Here is an 18,230-nt window from a genome sequence, read left to right as displayed (position 1 = left end):
TATATATATATATATATATATATATATATATTTGCAGGTTGTTTGACCATTATCTACAATATTTTTTTAATATTACTTCAAAATCTCAAGGGGTGCTTCAAGTAAATATGTTATGTCTCTCAAGTTTGGTGAACACTTTGTGGAACACAATAGTGCTGTTTGGCAATGTAAAAAACAAAACTTTTACCTGTCATTATTAGGATACCTCATTATCACAACTAAATGCTTCCACTTTTTCTGTCCTCTCAGATCACAGATGGCCGATGGCATCAGACACAGTTCATTTTCCAGACAGAAGACCCAAACTTACTGCCCATTGTGGAGGTCTACAACTTGCCCAGCACAAAATCTGGCTCACATTACCACCTTGAAGTCGGCCCTGTGTGCTTTTTATAAAGAGCAACCATGAAAGCCTTAAATACCCCGACCAACAGCATTACAGAGCCTCTCTGTGGCCTAGAGGCCAACAAATCTGTAAATCTCCTCTCAAGCATGGACTGCAGCCTTTAAAAATGAGAAAAGAGGGAACTAGAGCAGCTTTGGAGAAAACAAGACTTCCTATGCAAGCAGCTCGGGATGACAGATTCTTTCTTTTCAGAGCTGGGTTTCTTCTGATTGGAAACAATGCCTGGATATGTGGTTAGAGGTGCTTCTTAAACTCTAATAGAAGTCTTAATTTATTCATAGTTGTGTTTTTCCCACGTGATCCACATGGACAAGGAACAATTAAGACATTTATTTTTCAATGAAGTACTTCTTTTGTATTCTATAGTTATACATGATCGTGTATTTATACCTGTACATGTGTGTTTGTATATTTTCTGTACAGTGCAATAGAGAATGAACAGATTTTTTGTTTCTAAAGATGAATCTTCTGTTTGGCTGTTCTAGGTAATTGAGGTTTACTGTCACTTAAATCATTCTTTCAGGTTCATTGTTGTGTGTACTTGTGTATACCAGCAGGTCTGTTGTTAAAGCCTCAGATAACCAACATGCATACAAAAACACACATATGCGTTCATTCATCGCCAGAATATGAGTCGAGGTGAATCCAGACTTGAAAAGCAACATGTAAACGTCTACCTCCCATATCTTATTTTTTGGTATTTTGGGACCGTAAAAGAATTCACATGGATTTATCTCCTGTGGTTAGATTTCTGTTTCCATCAAACGTTTTTAACTTATGTGCCTTTTAGACTTAGAAAGGGAATATTTTTGTAATAATATAATAATAGTTTTTTTCAGCCAAACATATTTCTAACCCTTTATCTTCTAGTATGCCCTGTTTGAACTTTAAAGCCACAAGAATTATATTATTATAGCAGACATGGTGTTAAAAGTGCTTTATATCACTCGACTGTAGGTCTTTGAATCATTAAGTACATATATGCATTTCCATAAGCCCTGTCTGACTGCAGAAGTAATTGTTTGACATGGTCTGTGTCATAATTACTGATTTTTGTATGTCTTTGTTAAGGCGCGTGTACAAAACTGCAAATCCAATGTGTAATATGGAGTTGTTGATCAAAATGAGAACACTAGAATCTTCCACTATATTGGGTCTGTTATGAAAGACTTTGACTTCATGGTAAGTTAATTATAACAGTGGCTGTGACCAAAAAGAGTTATGTTTGATATCCTTGTGAAATATATCTGTTGTTTTGATCAAAACTGCCAGGAGCCATCTTATCTTGCCAAAGGAGGTTGTTAAATATCTTTTCTTGTATGTGTAAATTTGAGGTCTTGCTGTAATGCATGTTCTATCATTACAGAGCGAACAAAGAAAGAAAGGTGGATATTCTTCAATTAATATTTTTATGGTCACACATTACCTCCTAAAACAGCAAACACCAAAGAACAAAGATTTCAGTGTTGTATGAATTAAATCATTGATACCACAGAAACAGACAGTCTTTATATCTCTCTGCCTTACTAAAGTTCTTGTTTTTTGGCCGTTTCCGTGTGTCATTTGAATAAAGAAATTACAAAAACATGTTGCAATCTTCACACTCACCCTCATTTTATTCCAAAAATGCTGCAAAATTAGAAATCTTCAAGAATCTTAACAACACTTCTGACCATATGACGTCAATTCAGAGATGTAAAAAAAAGGGCTTTCCATAATTATTATATATATAATTACATAATAATCCAATTCAACTCTGTAATGTGTTGGGATATGAATATGTAATTACATATACTGTAAATGATGTTTTATTAACAAGATTCGGGAGGAGCGCGTCAGATACTTATCCTAATCAACACAGGTGGAACACAATCAAGTAATCAATACCATAGTATAAATACCGCTGACTTACCTCTATCCATTGACGGTTTATCAGCATCCCTCCTCCACCCCATCTCCTCACTTCGAGTTCACTTTATAAATATACGGGGAAGGGGGAGTACTCTAGGTTCGGGCCATTCCCGAGCTCGGAGCCCTTCCCCGGACAGCACGCCAAATATGCATACCATACCTCAGCTAATTATATGTAAGTGTGAACTCGTGAAAATGTAAAAAAGAAGAAAAAAAAAAGGTGACGGTCACTTTTGACTTATGTAAGCAGTTCTGTTTTCATTTCATTCCATGTAAAAGATCATGTCATATTTTAGTCTCTATAGATGTGTATATAATTAAACTAGTATACTACTGCATAGTGAATGATAAAATAGCCTACTGCTGCTTTTATTCAATTATCACTTGGAAAGAGTGACAAGAATATGTACAGTCTTACCATGAACTATTAGTTGGGTAGATTACTTACAAGTTGTAGTCCGTTACTGATTCCAAAATCCCAAAAATTGTAGTTAATAACGTAATGACCTCCCACTACACATTTGAGGTAATATAATCAGATTAATTTTTGATTACGTATACATTACTTTTTACTATTTCGTCACATTGATTTAAATGGGATAATCTTGTACCATATTGACAAATACAAATAGTGAGAAAATATTCCATTCATTGTGATTAACAACAAGAAGTGCATTAAACATTGCATTACGTCAATGTTTCCCAAACAGGTTTGGAAATGAACTGAAGGAGGTTCGTTGGTTTAATGAAAAGCTAATAATTAATTAAATCATAAAATGTAAAGTTAAAATAAATCTTTTTGAATTAGCATCAATCAAAGAAATAAAAAATATATATATACAGTATATTAAATATTTGTTTACCTGCATGTTACCATTAACCAACGTTAGAGAACCATAAACATGGAAATGTGATACTTATATTAATTATTCAAATATTTATTTTTAAATCTTAAGGGGACTTCAAATAGATATTATCAGGTGAAAAGGGTTTAAATGACAAGAAAGTTGGGGAATTTACATGTTACGTCAACATATGCATTGTATTGTGTTTGAAAGATAAAAGAATTCCAAACACATAGTAGCCTAATACATGCTTATAACCTTGTGAGCGATGACTCAAAATCAATGTTTTCATCATCAGTTGACGCAGAACACTTCTTGAACTTGAAATTATTTCTGTAAATGCAGCGGTTAAATGCGGTTTCCTTGACACATCTGTGTGTGGTGGCTCTTGATGCCTTGACCCCGGCCTCAGTCCATTCCATTCCTCAGTCTCATAAGGCTGCAGTTCTCTCGGTTGGTTGTGCACCTTTTTTTCCACACTTTTTCCTTCCACTCAACTTTCTGTTAACATGCTTGGATACAGCACTCTGTGAACAGCCAGCTTCTTTGGCAATGAATGTTTGTGGCTTACCCTCCTTGTGAAGGGTGTCAATGATTGTCTTCTGGACAACTGTCAGATCAGCAGTCTTCCCCATGATTGTGTAGCCTAGTGAACCAAACTGATAGAAACTTTGAGGCTCAGGAAACCTTTGCAGGTGTTTTGAGTTGATTAGCTGATTGGCATGTCATCATATTGTAATTTGTTGAGATAGTGATTTGGTGGGTTTTTGTTAAAATGTGAGCCAAATTCATCACAATTAAAAGAACCAAAGACTTAAACTACTTCAGTCTGTGTGCACTGAATTTAATACACGAGTTTCACAATTTTATTTGAATTACTGAAATAAATGAACTTTTCCACGACATTCTAATTTATTGAGATGCACATGTATGTATTTGTGTCCCGTCCATGCAGTGAACGCACTTTATTGAATGAAGGTTTTTTTTTAGAACATTAAAACTGCTCAGGTAATTTGAGTGGTAGGCTATAATACATATTAGTATATTAAACTCCCCATAACGCCCCATGATAGCTGCCCGTTTTCAGCCTTTGCTTTTCTGCAACAGACTGAAGCGCCGCGTGAATTCAGCATTTTTTTTTACATTCAGCCAATAAAAAAAATATACTGCAATTTTCTGGAGTTATTTTATGATTGTTTCAGTGTCAAGCTATATCTTAAACTTCTCAGAATACAGTCGGCCTCAGAAAAGTTTTAATCTATGCACAAAAAAAACTAATCTTTATCTAATTCTGATTGGGTGGGCAAGACAGTCATTTGGGTGGGCTCAGCCTCATTCCTGGAGCGTGCTCTGATTTCCTCTGCTTTTAGTACCAGTCTGCTGTATTTACAACATACCAGCAGGGGGTGATGGGACCGTACTAAGCAGAAAATCTAAAAGCACAATCTCATCTGCTTGCCCCATAATTCTTTTAGTCTAGAATAAAACATTTCAGTGTTTGATATTCAATAACTATAACACTCAACCAGAATGGGAAAAATTGCTACACTTTTTCCTTTAAAAAAAGGCACTTTATTTCTATTTCAGGCCACGGTCACGTATCTATCCATAATGATACAACACTGTCACCTAGTGACAATACATGAAAATAACACAATGAAATTTGGAATGACACACAGGCCTACTTCAACAGTACCTTATTTAAAAATAGCCTACTTCCCACAACCCCTTTGATCAGGTATAACAATAAAAAGGTTATTTATCATTTGATTGTTTCCTAGAAGACAAGAAAACTGTCAAATATTTAAATTGCTTGATCAAAATCTGCACTAATATTTCATGTTATATTAATGATCACATGCTGTGTGTGCTGTTGATGTGCCATAACCTATATACTTACTTATGTATAAGCACTCCTAGAGAGATTTCCTGTTTTTGATGATGTAGTGGGTGTTTTGCGAGGGACCAATCCCACATCTCCAGTTTTGAAGTGAGACTTCAAGTGAGATTTCTGCAGGAGTTCACTTGGTCTGGAATTAAAAGCAAGCATGAGAGTCTCGGAATCACATTGCCAAAATTATTGTTATTAAATAGCATGTCTTGCAATATGTTACATTTCCATTTTAATCCACAACACTGAATTAAAATTAATGAATGTGTACCTTTTAATGTCAAAGGCTTTTTTGAGATCATGACTGCAAGTCGCATCTGGTATGAAGTCAGTAAGAGCTTGGCTGTTCAGCACAGCCAGCAGCTTCTGCATCATCTGACTTCGTCTGACAGTAATCTTCAGTTCTGAGTCTTCCTCTTTAGGGACCTCCTGTAACTACTGCTTATTTACTTTGCTGTTACACCAAATTATAATTGACCTGTTTTCACTCTTACCCTTAGGGCCTCTTTTAAAGCTACTGCTGCTTCCTCAAGAACTGTTTTTAGCTGTTTTCTTAACATCCGTTCCTCTTCAAGCTCTTTCTTCCATCTCTTAGCTTCAGCTTTTGTTAGATTGAGCAACTATTTCTGTTGTATGTTTCTTTCTGTAAGTACAGTAATGTTGTTCTCAAAAATGTACTAATGCATTATTAAAATCAAGAGTTGTATCTGTTTTAAAAAAAAATAATTGTATTATTTATATCATTTATAAATAAGGCCTTACATTGCAATCTTGCATTGAAAATAGAAGATGAATGGAAAACAATCACCCATTTGACATATATGACATTTCTAATGTTCGGCACTGATGGCTTCAGACCTCAAATAATGCACAATATTTATGAAAAGTGGTCATTACTCATTATTTATCCAATCATATTCATCTTGCACTTACCATGATCTATGAACAATGAGTATGAACATGTTCACCTGTCATTGTCGAGTACAGCTGTTTTCTCCAGATTATAGATTTGTGCTTGATGTTCTTCTTTTTGCTTTTGAAGCTGCTCTTCCAAACACCTGCGTTCAGCCATAAGCTTCTCTCTCTGCATAGAAAATTCCTCCAAAGATGACAGTTTACCAGTTTATCAGTTGTAACTCAAAGGACTCTCTTTCAGCCTCTTGAGCTTGCTGGTGTCTTGAAAACATCTCAGCCAGATCAATCAGTTCATCTTCTTTTTGAGCTAGTGTGCGTTTTAGGTAGATAACTATGTCTTTCTTCTCTTTCTCCACATTATTGATTTTTGAGTACAAATCCTTTTCCTGAACCTCCAGTTCATCACATTTTTGCTGGTATCTTCAAGAAAAAAGACATGGTCACACTTCTTAATAACTTATAAAAGGCAAGTGCTTCCTTTATGGTATGACATATTTGTTGAAGTATGTTGCCTGGTTAATTATTAACAGTAGATTATAATCCAAAGTCTATTTCATTTTAGTTTCCTCAAAGGCACAGACATTAGCAGCACAATTACCTAAACTCAAATTAAATATTATGAGCTAAATTCTGTTGATGCTATTAAAATCTTGTGGCCTATATTTTAATCCAAAAATATCTTACTGACTTCAATCAAGCTGTCAAATCAGCATCGTCATTAGGTGAGTGTTTGCTGCAGGTCCTCATTACTTTAGAATGTAGGCCTACGAGTGCATTTTTGTTTATAGGTTGGGGAGTTTTTTTTGAGATAGCCTAAAATCAGAAGCATTTTCCTATAAACTTGTGACTAATGTAAGATAAACAACCATGTAGAAAAAAAGGTTGTGTCAATTTGCAAAAGACAAACTTTCCTGTCACCTTTTCAGTCGCTCCTCCAAATCCCATTTAAGCCAGCCCGGTAAAACTTTTTGTTACTCTCTGTCAATTCTTCGTAGTTTTTCTGCTCAGGATTCATGCTTTCCTTTTTAAATGATTTATCTCCGATCCCTTGTCCATTATTTTTCGGAGGCATCGAGTTTTTACGTAGGCTATAGCCTACTTTAAACGAAACCACCCGAGAAGTACAAACTTGCAAATGCAATTCTTGTTGCCATGGATGTGAGGTTTGAATTTGAGTTGTGCGTCAGGCGCTGCGCAGAGACAAGCGCGAGAGTAGGCTACATTGTGCTTTTTCACCATCTTTCAAAATATTATACAAAGCGGTTTGTGCCTATTAAACGGCTCTTCATATTAAGAGATGTAAACAAATTTAACTTTATGATATATATATATATATATATATATATATATATATATATATATATATATATATATATATATATATATTTGCATTTACTAATATTTACCCACTCATACATAGGGTTATGTTCTCTACAGTTCACAATGGGGCTTACGGTCACCCTGTTTTAAACATAGCTACTAATAGCACTATACAGCAATTTCATATGTAATACTGTAGCCAAATGTTTGGAATATTGTGGAGAACTGGATTTGTTGTGACGGATGTGCAAAGAATGTGCAACAGTTAACTATATTACTCTATTATTATTACTCTATTTTAAGCTTTAAGATTTACACTGTTCAGTTAGGAGAGGTTATTATAAAAGATTTGTAATGTTATAAATGATTTAAAGTTTTTGTCCCAAAAGTTGTGAAATGTTAATATGAGTCAAATTTGACCTGAGGTTGACATGAGTGCAGTTTTCTAAAACCAGTTTAAAAATTAATGACTTTTGAAAAAGACTCTGACTCATTCTCATTGTTCACATCCTTACACATTTCTAAGAATTTGCTTTACACTGCCCACAACTGTTGCAATTTCCTAAATTGTCCTTAGGGAACTCCCATTTTTATTTACAAAGTTATAAACAATTAATATGTTAAAATTAGGAGGCCTATATTCTTACCGAATCTTCACATATGAGCTTCATTGGTGTGGATGACATTTTCATAAAGTCAATAAGTTTATTACAATATTAGCATGGGAGACCGGGGAGTGTTGTAACATGGGGTTAGTTGTAACACTGTCAGTTTGACCAATCAGAAACAACCTATGGTGATGTCATCCATATCATATACTCCCATCTCCATTTTGAGCTTTCAGGAGAAGTGACGTGTCTGTGAGCAATACTGTCAATTTTACCACCAAAAAAGTGATTTTCAGTGAAGAAAAGAATTCGCCTAGCATTCATTGTAATGTAGATACTTTTTTTTTTTACTTAATCTAAATATGCAGTTTCTCTAGTTTAATTTGATGCTAGATATTAATGCTAACTTCAAACCCACATGCTAAAAGAGTTAGCTATATAATGGTTGCTAGGGTTGGGGATAGTTGTAACAGTTCATTTAAAATGTTAGGAACACTGGAGAAAGGGCAAATAATAATAATAATAGATTGGTGTCTGGGAAGAGACAGAAGAAGAAAACTAAGTAAACAAGCAAAAAGCCCAAGTCCAATGGCCAAGAGTGTTCTGATTAATCTGATGAAGAGAATTTCTGCATTTTGTGCATGGAACACTTAGGAAATAGGTCAAAAGGAGGGTTTTTTTTTTTTGTCAGTTCCACCAGTTTACCTCCTATTGTTACATCTATCCCCAGCTAGTGTTACAAATCACCCCAGTAGTGGGGTAGGTTGTAACTACAGAACTCTTTGTATTTGACATTAACTCACATGATCTGTGAGTGTGTAGTACGAGGTCAAGTGAGCTTTATTTGTAGTAGACAAATGTGGCTACAATGCATGGCTGTAGCAAGGCTTTGAAAATTAGTGATAATAACCCTCTTATTATTGAATTGTGCTACAATAACCCCTGTAAATACAACTAATATACTCAAACACTTGAAAGAGACAGAAATGTAGATGTTTTTGGAGGGATGCTCATTTTAAAATCATACCCTATTTACTGCATCAAAGTTTGTTAATACTATATTTATGGGGTGGATAATTTTATCAGTTGTTTATTATTCATGCAAACATACATATTGCCCACCAAACGTGTTATTTTCGGATAGTCAAGATTACAAAAGACAGACAAACTGTGTGTCATACTGTACATATTTTGACGTGATGACCCGGGTTCGAATCCGCCTTTTGGCAAAAAATGTTCTCCCATTTCAAATTAAACCAAAAAGTTAAGGTTAGGAGTAGGGAGGGCTTTATTGTCCCTGGCATCCATTGAATTAGACCCAATAAGTTATTATTGCATACTTTTTTATAATTTACTAATATTGAGGTGCAGATTGCCACTATTTGCAGTAAGTAGTAGCTATAAATAGCAGAAAATCCTGCTATTCTAACATAGTAGTCTATATATGGAATCTATAGATATTTGCGCTTAGTGTAAATAGCCGCTGCCTTTTTTGATAACTGCCAGACTAATGCCGGTGGTGCAATGTTGCCAAATGTTGCTATTAAAATAAACAAAAACCTATAAATAAATAAAATGAACTGAAATTATTTTAGATATTTTGGAAATTAGACAAGATAAAGTTGTCGGTGACTCTAAACTGCAAATTCCTACTTTATTAACTTTCTAAAGTGCTAAATATAGTGGAAAAACAAGTCACAAAACGTTCATAATAGCTGGATCACACGAGGCTGCGTCTCGCGCTCTCACTCACAACTCTCTGAAGACTCGTTCACTTCGGAAGCGTCTCGCAGCGATCATTTTCATACCACGGACGATAAACATTCTGAATTATACATGCAGACATTCATATGAGGAGTCTAGCAGCAAATTAGTCAATCAGAGAACACATTTTATTTTCGAACATGAAAAATTTACAGAGGTCCGGACCTCGGTGACCATATGGCGGCCGTGCTACAATGTATCAAAGTTTGAGAGTTACCCTATAGCATGAACAACCACTAAGTTGGTGACCCTCAAATAAAAAGTGTTACTATCATCCCAGGTCTCCCCCCTATGGGTTATTTATTTATTTATTTATTTTAATGCCATTTTTAAATGCTAAATAATAATTCGCTTTTTTTAAGTAACAAAAAAAAACTCTGTGCTTTATTTGCAAGCTGATCCACTCAGAGACTGGCACAGGGAATAATATAGTGATTTAAATGAGAGCATGGGCATCTGCGAAGAATTGCTGAACTGTCTAAAGTGTAAACAATCGCTTTTGGCGTACAATAACAGCCATTTTCTGAGTAAGATGATGATGCCAAGTTGTAGGGGCAGGGGTGATAAAGAAAAAAAACGATGAAACAGAAAAAACGATGTCATCATGATTCATGAGACACTACAACATTGTAGCAAAGAATAATAGCCGCGTTTCGCGTCAGCGGTCAAAAGAACTGCGCGTGAAATGCACACATGACAGCGATGAACTCCCTCACTCACCGCGGGACAAACCGCATGACCATGTAGTGGTTAATGACAGCTGAGGTGTAGTGGTTAATGACAGCTGAGGGTGTTTAAACAACTTTAAAACATGGAATGAAAGTGAAATTCTATAGCAATGCGTTCTACACTGATCGCTGAGGTCAGGTAATACAGAATTACTTTGAAAATTGAACTTTAAGGTCTTCTGATCATAGAAGTTGCATTCCCAGTATGGGTATGTTAGGGTAAAGTTACATTGTCCGTAAGACGTTTGTGTTTATAGTGATAGATGGTGCTTGTTTATGAGTGTCTGAGAGGAGTAGAGAGGTTCGGGGAGGGGAGTATGCTTATTATGTAACTGCCGTTTGGAAAAGTGTTTTCGCGCTCAGCTTTTTGAGTCTGACATTCCTCCAGTTCCAGTGGAATTCGGTTCGACAACACAGCGAGAGCAGATCACAGAGAAACAACGTGATCCTGTCACATCGCATGTCGCTCTCTAACAAAGGTTTTATGAAGAGAATTACTTTGGTGAGAATCCCTTTGCGGTAGGAGGTTATTTTATGGTTTTTAAAATGATTCAAATTAGTTTGAAGGACGTCTGAAAAATAAATGTACGCTACTATTGGTTTAAGGAGTTAAAGTTTGGTTAAAGTTGGTTAAGTTTTTTTTACAGAAAAACAAAGCATGCTCATCCTCATTAAGTTATAAAGCATTTTGTGTTTGTGAGCAGAGGGATTTTCTACTGAGAACAAGTGATTTTTGAAGTCCTTTTCTGATTGGAGGTTATTTATTGTTCTATAGGTGAAGTCTGGTTTATAATGTAAACATCAGAGTAAGGTGTTGAAGTGTCTTCTTATGCCACATGTCTTAATGTATTGGAAAGTCATTTTCTTAATGAGCTTTTTTGTTTTGTTTGCCAGTTAATAAAATAACATGTTACATTTGAATGCAAACAAAATTGTGGTAGGCCTATATTATTGGTACTTTAGTATACTTTCTATAACCAAAATAATATATGGTATCATTAAAGCATCAAAAAATATAAAAACAATAAATAAAAAAACAATTTCAACTGTTTGTCATTTAGGTAAGAAAATGTTTATATATGTATTTATACATCTATACAGCTTTTTATATTTATACTGGAAAACAAAAAAACACTTGACACAACAATTGATGATTTTTGTCTGAATTTGCATTGAGGAATGTGTGTAGCATTTTGTTCTCTAAATAGCTTTTTTTTTTCAACCCAGGAGGTTGAACCCATGTTCAGTACAGAACGTTAAATATCTGATTGTGAAACCGTGAGAGGAAACTGGTGTTGTAATCTCTAAGATATTCAGGCTGTCTGGCATGGAGGCTCTTTGTTTGGGAATGGCCACAGCAGGCTGTAACTGGGTGTTGTCAGATGTGTCAGTGGTCCACAGTAAATGCACTGATGAAATAGTTTTCAATTGGAAAGAGCAGCATGTGTTTTTCCGGTGACAGTTTCCTGTCTTGGAGCCACCTGACTGTCACTTCATACTCTATGTGAAGTTATGCTAATGAATAAGTGTTTCCACTCAGCAACTAACACATGACTCATAGATCATTACCATATTTTGACACTGGTTACGACACTGGTCTAATTTTATCACTTTTGTGCATTTACAGGCATTCAGGTCTCATGGAAAACAGTGGCGTTTATGTAAAGGTAGGCTACCATTTGAGAATTTTAATATATTAACTTGACAGGTTTTAGGGTGACATTGTGACATTATTAAGCAGAAACCTATTTAAATGGAAACTTTCAGTTTTTGGTTCATGGCTTTCAGTCATATAGATCATTTTTATGAAGGGATAGTTCACACAAAAGGGACATTTCTGCCATCATTTACATTCCAAACCATTCCCATTGACTTCCATTGTATTTTTTGTTCATACGGTAGAAGTTAAAGAGAATTGAAACTGTTTAGTTATCAACATTCTACGAAATATCTCCTTTTGCATTCTGCAGATGAAAGGAAGTCACAGGTTTGGAATGACATGCAGGTGAATAAACAAATGACAGACTTTTCATTTTTAGATGAATTATCCCTTCAACATTTGGTTGAGTACTGGCAATTAAAGCTAAAAATTGCTGCATTATAAAGGTTATTTTGTTTTGCTGGTGACACAAAGTGTTGGTCACAAAGGAATTTGAGAGCTTCGCTATTAAACTGTAATTGAATTAGGATGGGTGACACAAAAGGGCTTGGACTGCTGCCCATGACTTCAGAATGGTCGAGGACAAACAGGGTTACTGTAGGCAACCAACGGTGCCAAATGTTGCTGTTTATTTTAGAGCAACTGAATACAGGCTCACATTTAATTAGAAATGTTTCACATTATACCACTGATAGTTGTTGTAGCATCTAGAACAAAGGCAGTATTTTCACCATTACTGTCGTTTATCTTTCTGCACAATAGTTACTTAACATGCAGGACATTTTCCCATCATTTAAGTCGAACTTTATCAGTTTTATTGCTCCAGATGAACATATAAATAGATTGGATAATGGGGCCAGTTGTTGCTTGTGAGACTCTACACAATGCTGTTAGCATATATTACTGCAGTGATATATATTGGTCTATTAAGAACTCTAAACACAGTGATGTTACCTTAACAGCTGAGAACCACAATCTGAGTCATTCGTTTTAAAGGAAGGTTCTCATGATTTCTTTGTTCTTATGGTTTCTCATCATTGCTTTATTTTCTTTAGTTTTCTAAAGAGACATGCCAACTGAATTCCCCATCAGACAAACTGAAGCAAGAGTTGGAACAAGAGTTGAAATTAAACAGCTGTAACTTATCAAGTCATGGCTGGTACCATGGTCGCATACCTTGGGAGGTGAGTTTGTAAATATTTGTATGTACTCTTTTGGAAAATAAAGGTTCCAAAAAGATTTTGTCCTAACAATGCCACTGAAGAACCATTTTTGGTTCCCTCAAAATAATCTTTTAGTTACCAGTTCTTGGAAGAACCACTTTTTATCTTTCAGTGAAGAACTTTTTAATATTCTAAAGAAACCTTTTTAATTGTAAAAATGTTTGCAGAATGGAAAGCTTCCATAGATGTTAAAGGTTGTTCATGGAATGATAGTTAACCATTATTTTTAAGAGTATATTTACATGTTCTTGTTTTGACTATTGTTTTCCCATCTTAAAATACAGGTTTCTGAGTCTCTTGTGCAACGGGATGGGGATTTTCTGGTCCGTGACTCCCTCACTAGCATTGGAGACTATGTCTTAACCTGCTGCTGGAACCAGAAAGCTCTTCATTTCCTCATCCACAAGGTTCTGCTCAGATCTTATAAGACATATACTCATGCACAGTACTTTCTGGAGGAGGAAACGTTTGATTCTCTGCCAGCACTGGTCCAGTCCTGTGTTGGAAATAAAAGGCCTCTGACAAAGCAGAGTCGTGCCTACATATACTCACCAGTTAACAGGACACTTCCACTCAGATACCTAGAAACCATGTTTGGGCTTCCAAGTGTGGAAAACAGCCCAGTAAACTCACCAACCAGACAGAAGGGAAGCCAAAAGAAGAGGGAAAGTATAACTGTGACAGAGGCTTTGGAAATTGAGCTGATAAGACCACAGAGGTGAGTTTCATGATAGAAGTTGTTCAGAAAATCAGTCATTGATATCAAAAGTGGACTGTGTCATTTCTGATACTTAAGCATCGACAAACAAAAATAATGACTGCAATTGGTCAGTCAAACACATAGCCACACCCCTAACACATCCCATTGGTTGAGCCATAGGTGTTGTTGCCCTTACGAAAGGAAAATATATTTACCAATATATTTCTTAAAATATATTGTGATATATTGTAATATATTATTTTCCCTTTTTATTTTCTAATATATTATATATTTGAATACATTTAATAATATATTAATGATACATATATTATATAATATATTGCAAAATATACAAATGATTGCCGCTTTCAATATATTGCAATATATTGGAAAAAATAAATATATATAAGAATATATGCCTAATATATTACTAGATATTTTCCAATATACTGCAATATATTTTTGTTTCATAAGGGTGGGCTGGTCAGGGTGCTTAAACAAACATTGTTTGATAGCGACACAGTTCCTTTGTCAGTAAAGACAAAGATCTTTAAATAATTGCTGTTCACTTGAAAATTTCATTCATCAAAGAGTCCTAAAGAAATGTATCACAGATTCCACAAAAACATTAATCAGCAATGGAGTACCAATACTAACTGATAATAAATGAGCATATTAGAATCAGCATTTTAAAATTATTTCTGAAGAACTCTTGGAGTAATGGCTGCTGAAAATTCAGCCTTTCCATAACCGGAATAAATCACAAAAACATTAAAATAGAAAACAGTTGTTTTAAATTGTGATAATATTCCACAGTATTACTATGTTTATTGTATTTTTTAAAATAAGCACAGCCTCTGTGAGCAGAAGTGGCTTCTGTCCAAAACATTAAAACATTTTTGTTCATAATTCTCATCCTGTAAATGATTAGGTTTTGGTTTAATAATTGATTGTCCTGTCCTGTCCTGTATTCCACAGTGATGTTGTGAGGAGTTTTGAAGGTACCATAGAGCAGTGTGTTGCAGTGTCATCCTCCCCAATAAAAATGAGCACATGTAAGGTTAATTTCCCATCAAATCAAGTAAAACCAGAAAGTATGAGAATAGCATTGTGACTGTGCATCTGCTTTTGTCTCCAGTAGCCAGGCGGCGACAAAGCCCCTCTGAAAACAGGAAGTTTGTGATAGTTCCTTCATCACCTGTTCTCCAGAAGTCCAATGAAATACGGCTTTGTTCATCTCCCCCTGAAAACACTCTCATATATCTGGAGCCAACAGAACATCTTCTGTCCTCCACAACACATTCCCATCAAAACAACAGAGTAGCAAACCATGCCAGAAATCACCTAGCAATTTCTCAAGATGACCTTGTGGCAACAAATCATTCCATTGTAAGGCATGAAATGCAGACTTTGGATCGCAGAGAGGAGTATGATGAGGATTATTTAGTGCCTTTCACCATGGACACAGTTTCCTGTTTCAAACCTGTTGTGTACCAATCACCATTGATGCCCCCAGAAAATAAACCTTTGGAAACCAGAATACTGAAAAAAGTGAAGGATGTCCTGTTTGAAGTTGATATAAAGACAATGGCAATACATATCACCAAAGTTGACTGCATGGTAAGTTTGATTGCATTAATGTTTTGTGATTAGATTACTTTTCATTCATTCAAATACCTGACATTTATAAGGCCTGCACAGTTAATCATAATGTTTCAGAGTGAAAATGTATACACAACCAGCTTATAATTAATTTTTTTGTGTTTTTCTTCAATACTAAAATAGTTTTTATTTTAAGAAGTGAAATATTACAATGGTAATATTTCTCAATTTGTTGATTATTGTTATTATAGTCATATTGATAAATGATCACAAAAATACTTGATCTTCTGAACATTTAATATGTTCTTTTTTCAAGTACATTATGAATGACAAATAAGACATTTGTGCATTTGAATAACATCTTCACTCTGCAGGTTGCTCGAATTCTGGATACATCTGATGATATGATGAAAGGGATAGGGGTGAGTTCAGGACTGGAGCTGCTTACCCTCCCACATGGACATCATCTCCGTCAAGATCTGCTTGAAAGGTTGGTGATCCCCACTTTGTTCAATAAATTATTTTTGTGAGATGGCTTACCTGTACATTAAATGACACCAAATAACTCTTTCTTGCCCTTTAGGTTCCACACCATGTCCATAATGCTGGCTGTTCAGCTGCTGGGCTGCACAGGAAGTGCTGATGAAAGAGCCACCCTGCTGCACAGAGCCATCTGCCTGGCCTCTGAACTCAAGAGCAGTTTGGGCAATTTGTTTGGCTTTGCCACAGTTATGAAATGCCTTGAGTTACCACAGGTTAGGAAGACTGATGAAAACATTTCTCTTGAACTATGAGGAAAACATTTTATTAAGTAGTCTTTTTAATTAATAAAAATAAATGTTACATGAAAATAATTTTTCATAAGAATAAATAGAAAAAATGATAATAGTAAATGCGGTGTTTATAATGTTCTAATGAATCAATCTTCTCTTTTTTAGATTGCTCGCTTGGATGAGACATGGGCAGTTTTACGTCAGAAGTACACCGAAAGTGCTGTTCTTTATGAGAAAACCCTTAGACCCTCAATGAGGATGATGAATGACGGAGAAGGTATTCATTCACACAAAGTTGCTTTAAAGATTCTGTTGGCTTACTATTTCAAGTGACAACTTCAAACTCTCTTTCAGAGATAAGTAGACCCACAGACACAACTTTTCCCCATGTGCTCCCTCTGCTGTCGCTTCTTGAGAGAAATGGTGTGGCTCTTGAGGAGTCATGGGAAAGTGCAGACACTGGAGTGGCCATGGTCTTGAGCCATCTGGATGCTGCACGTACGATCGCATGCAATGGGAGGATTTTCAGTGCAAATGCAGAGAATAAACTGCAGGGTAATGGCTTTATAACGTAAACAGTTTCTAATGGGTACAGAATTGTTGTACTATTCAATATATCTGCACTTACATAAAGACAGCAAATGGTTGCATTTATTAAACCCTGTCCACTTTAAAGTCAAGGTATAAAAAAAAATCAGAAAATTTGCATGCTATAAATTAAATGTCATTTGAGTAACACCCAGTGAACGTTATGCTTTAGGTGGGGTATATATAATGTCACTTATTTCAGAATTTTTCATTCGCAGGATTTCAGGAGGAAGCAGATGTTTGGGAGGTCTTCCTCACAGAGTTTCAGATGCGTCTCCTGTGGGGAAGCCGTGGAGTGGAAAGAAATAAAGATGAACGTTATTCAAAGTTTGATGAAGTGCTAACAGTTCTATCCAACAGGCTTGAGCTTTCAGACTCAGCAAAATGACTCACATACTATTTTCAGAAGATCCACTATGTTTTATGAATTTATTTAGTTATGTTGATTTTTCTTTATTTTTTTGTTCATAGGTTCATAAAGGGGATAAATTACTGCCACTGTATATAAACTCAACATATCCTGCAATTTTAACTTATTTGATTTTCAGTGTTATTATTTACATAGTGTACATAAAATTCATACCCAAAGTTATATTTTCAAGACAAAATAACCTTAACTTTGCTAATATCTTTAACTTTGAACTTTGAACTATGTATTTAATTGCTCTGTTATTGGTTCTTAAAATCAATAATGACCAGATAATGGGTAATATTTACTCGTTGGTACAATTTTTGGAGATTTGAAGTCTATATATTATTTTATACTTACATCATTTAAAATTTATGATTTATTCTTTGTTTTTCTTCCATTGGAGTAGTGGTGTATGTTTCCAAGTAAAAAATGTTTGTTTATCTGATTTATTGTCAAACATTTACTGATTTGTAATTATAGTGCATGTACTTTGATACCAGTCGCCACATCATATTCAAGTAAATCTTGGGTCAAGTGAATCTCTTAATGTCTAATTGATTTAAACATTATTGATTCAGAATCATTTTCTCTCATCATGGCCTATATAGACAGCCCTAGTTCTTGTGTAAGAACTTTCATTTTTATCATGCTGATCATAATCACAGGACGCGTTTTTTCTCGTTCATGCCGGTTCGTAATGATTGGTAAACAGTCATGCTCTGATATGGGGAAAGGTTACTTAAATGGTAGATATATACTGGAAATATTTTTACCACTTGATTTCCCCCTTAGGCTATACAAAGAATATAGTCTAACCTAATATCGTTTTTATTACAACTTGCGAAATAATTCTGCAAAGAGGTGCAAATACAGTTTGTAAATGC

At 35.1% G+C, this 18,230-nt stretch overlaps 2 protein-coding genes and 1 pseudogene across 7 annotated transcripts in view; 2 read left to right on the top strand and 1 right to left on the bottom strand.

Moving 5' to 3' along the window:
• LOC132140948 (collagen alpha-1(XXVII) chain B-like) overlaps nucleotides 1-1,993 on the top strand; it is a 100,580-nt gene extending 98,587 nt beyond the window's left edge. The window contains exon 61 of the mRNA XM_059550044.1: nucleotides 250-1,993. Coding sequence (XP_059406027.1) covers nucleotides 250-396 — 147 coding nt within the window. The 3' untranslated portion in view covers nucleotides 397-1,993. The remainder of the gene's footprint in view (nucleotides 1-249) is intronic.
• A 4,024-nt stretch (nucleotides 1,994-6,017) lies between these two features.
• LOC132140200 (cilia- and flagella-associated protein 157-like) lies at nucleotides 6,018-7,094 on the bottom strand (annotated as a pseudogene).
• Nucleotides 6,544-17,791, top strand: sh2d3cb (SH2 domain containing 3Cb). 6 transcript variants are annotated; one of them, XM_059550041.1, is made up of 11 exons: nucleotides 6,544-6,690; nucleotides 12,016-12,055; nucleotides 13,104-13,232; nucleotides 13,556-13,989; nucleotides 14,950-15,026; nucleotides 15,110-15,591; nucleotides 15,948-16,063; nucleotides 16,157-16,328; nucleotides 16,512-16,623; nucleotides 16,701-16,901; nucleotides 17,153-17,791. In XM_059550041.1, exons 2-11 carry the CDS (start codon nucleotides 12,029-12,031, stop codon nucleotides 17,320-17,322), a joined length of 1,920 nt encoding a protein of 639 aa, XP_059406024.1. In that variant the 5' UTR covers nucleotides 6,544-6,690; nucleotides 12,016-12,028; the 3' UTR covers nucleotides 17,323-17,791. The 6 variants fall into 6 exon arrangements, with proteins under 6 accessions (XP_059406024.1, XP_059406025.1, XP_059406023.1 ...); XM_059550042.1 differs by lacking the exon at nucleotides 6,544-6,690 and adding an exon at nucleotides 10,486-10,522; XM_059550040.1 differs by lacking the exon at nucleotides 6,544-6,690 and adding an exon at nucleotides 10,840-10,907.
• The last annotated feature ends 439 nt before the right edge of the window (nucleotides 17,792-18,230 follow it).

This window comes from Carassius carassius, chromosome 5 (genome assembly GCF_963082965.1).
Source record: "Carassius carassius chromosome 5, fCarCar2.1, whole genome shotgun sequence".
Lineage (NCBI taxonomy): Eukaryota > Metazoa > Chordata > Actinopteri > Cypriniformes > Cyprinidae > Carassius > Carassius carassius.
Note: the sequence above shows the minus strand (reverse complement) of the source record. Positions and strands in the feature narration are given on the sequence as shown.

Coding starts and splice junctions, on each gene's coding strand:
- sh2d3cb (XM_059550038.1), top strand. CDS start 11,939: ATGACTCATAGATCATTACCATATTTTGACACTGGTTACGACACTGGT. Junction 13,990..14,949: donor GAGCTGATAAGACCACAGAG/GTGAGTTTCATG, acceptor TGTATTCCACAG/TGATGTTGTGAGGAGTTTTG. Junction 15,027..15,109: donor CCCAATAAAAATGAGCACAT/GTAAGGTTAATT, acceptor TTTTGTCTCCAG/TAGCCAGGCGGCGACAAAGC.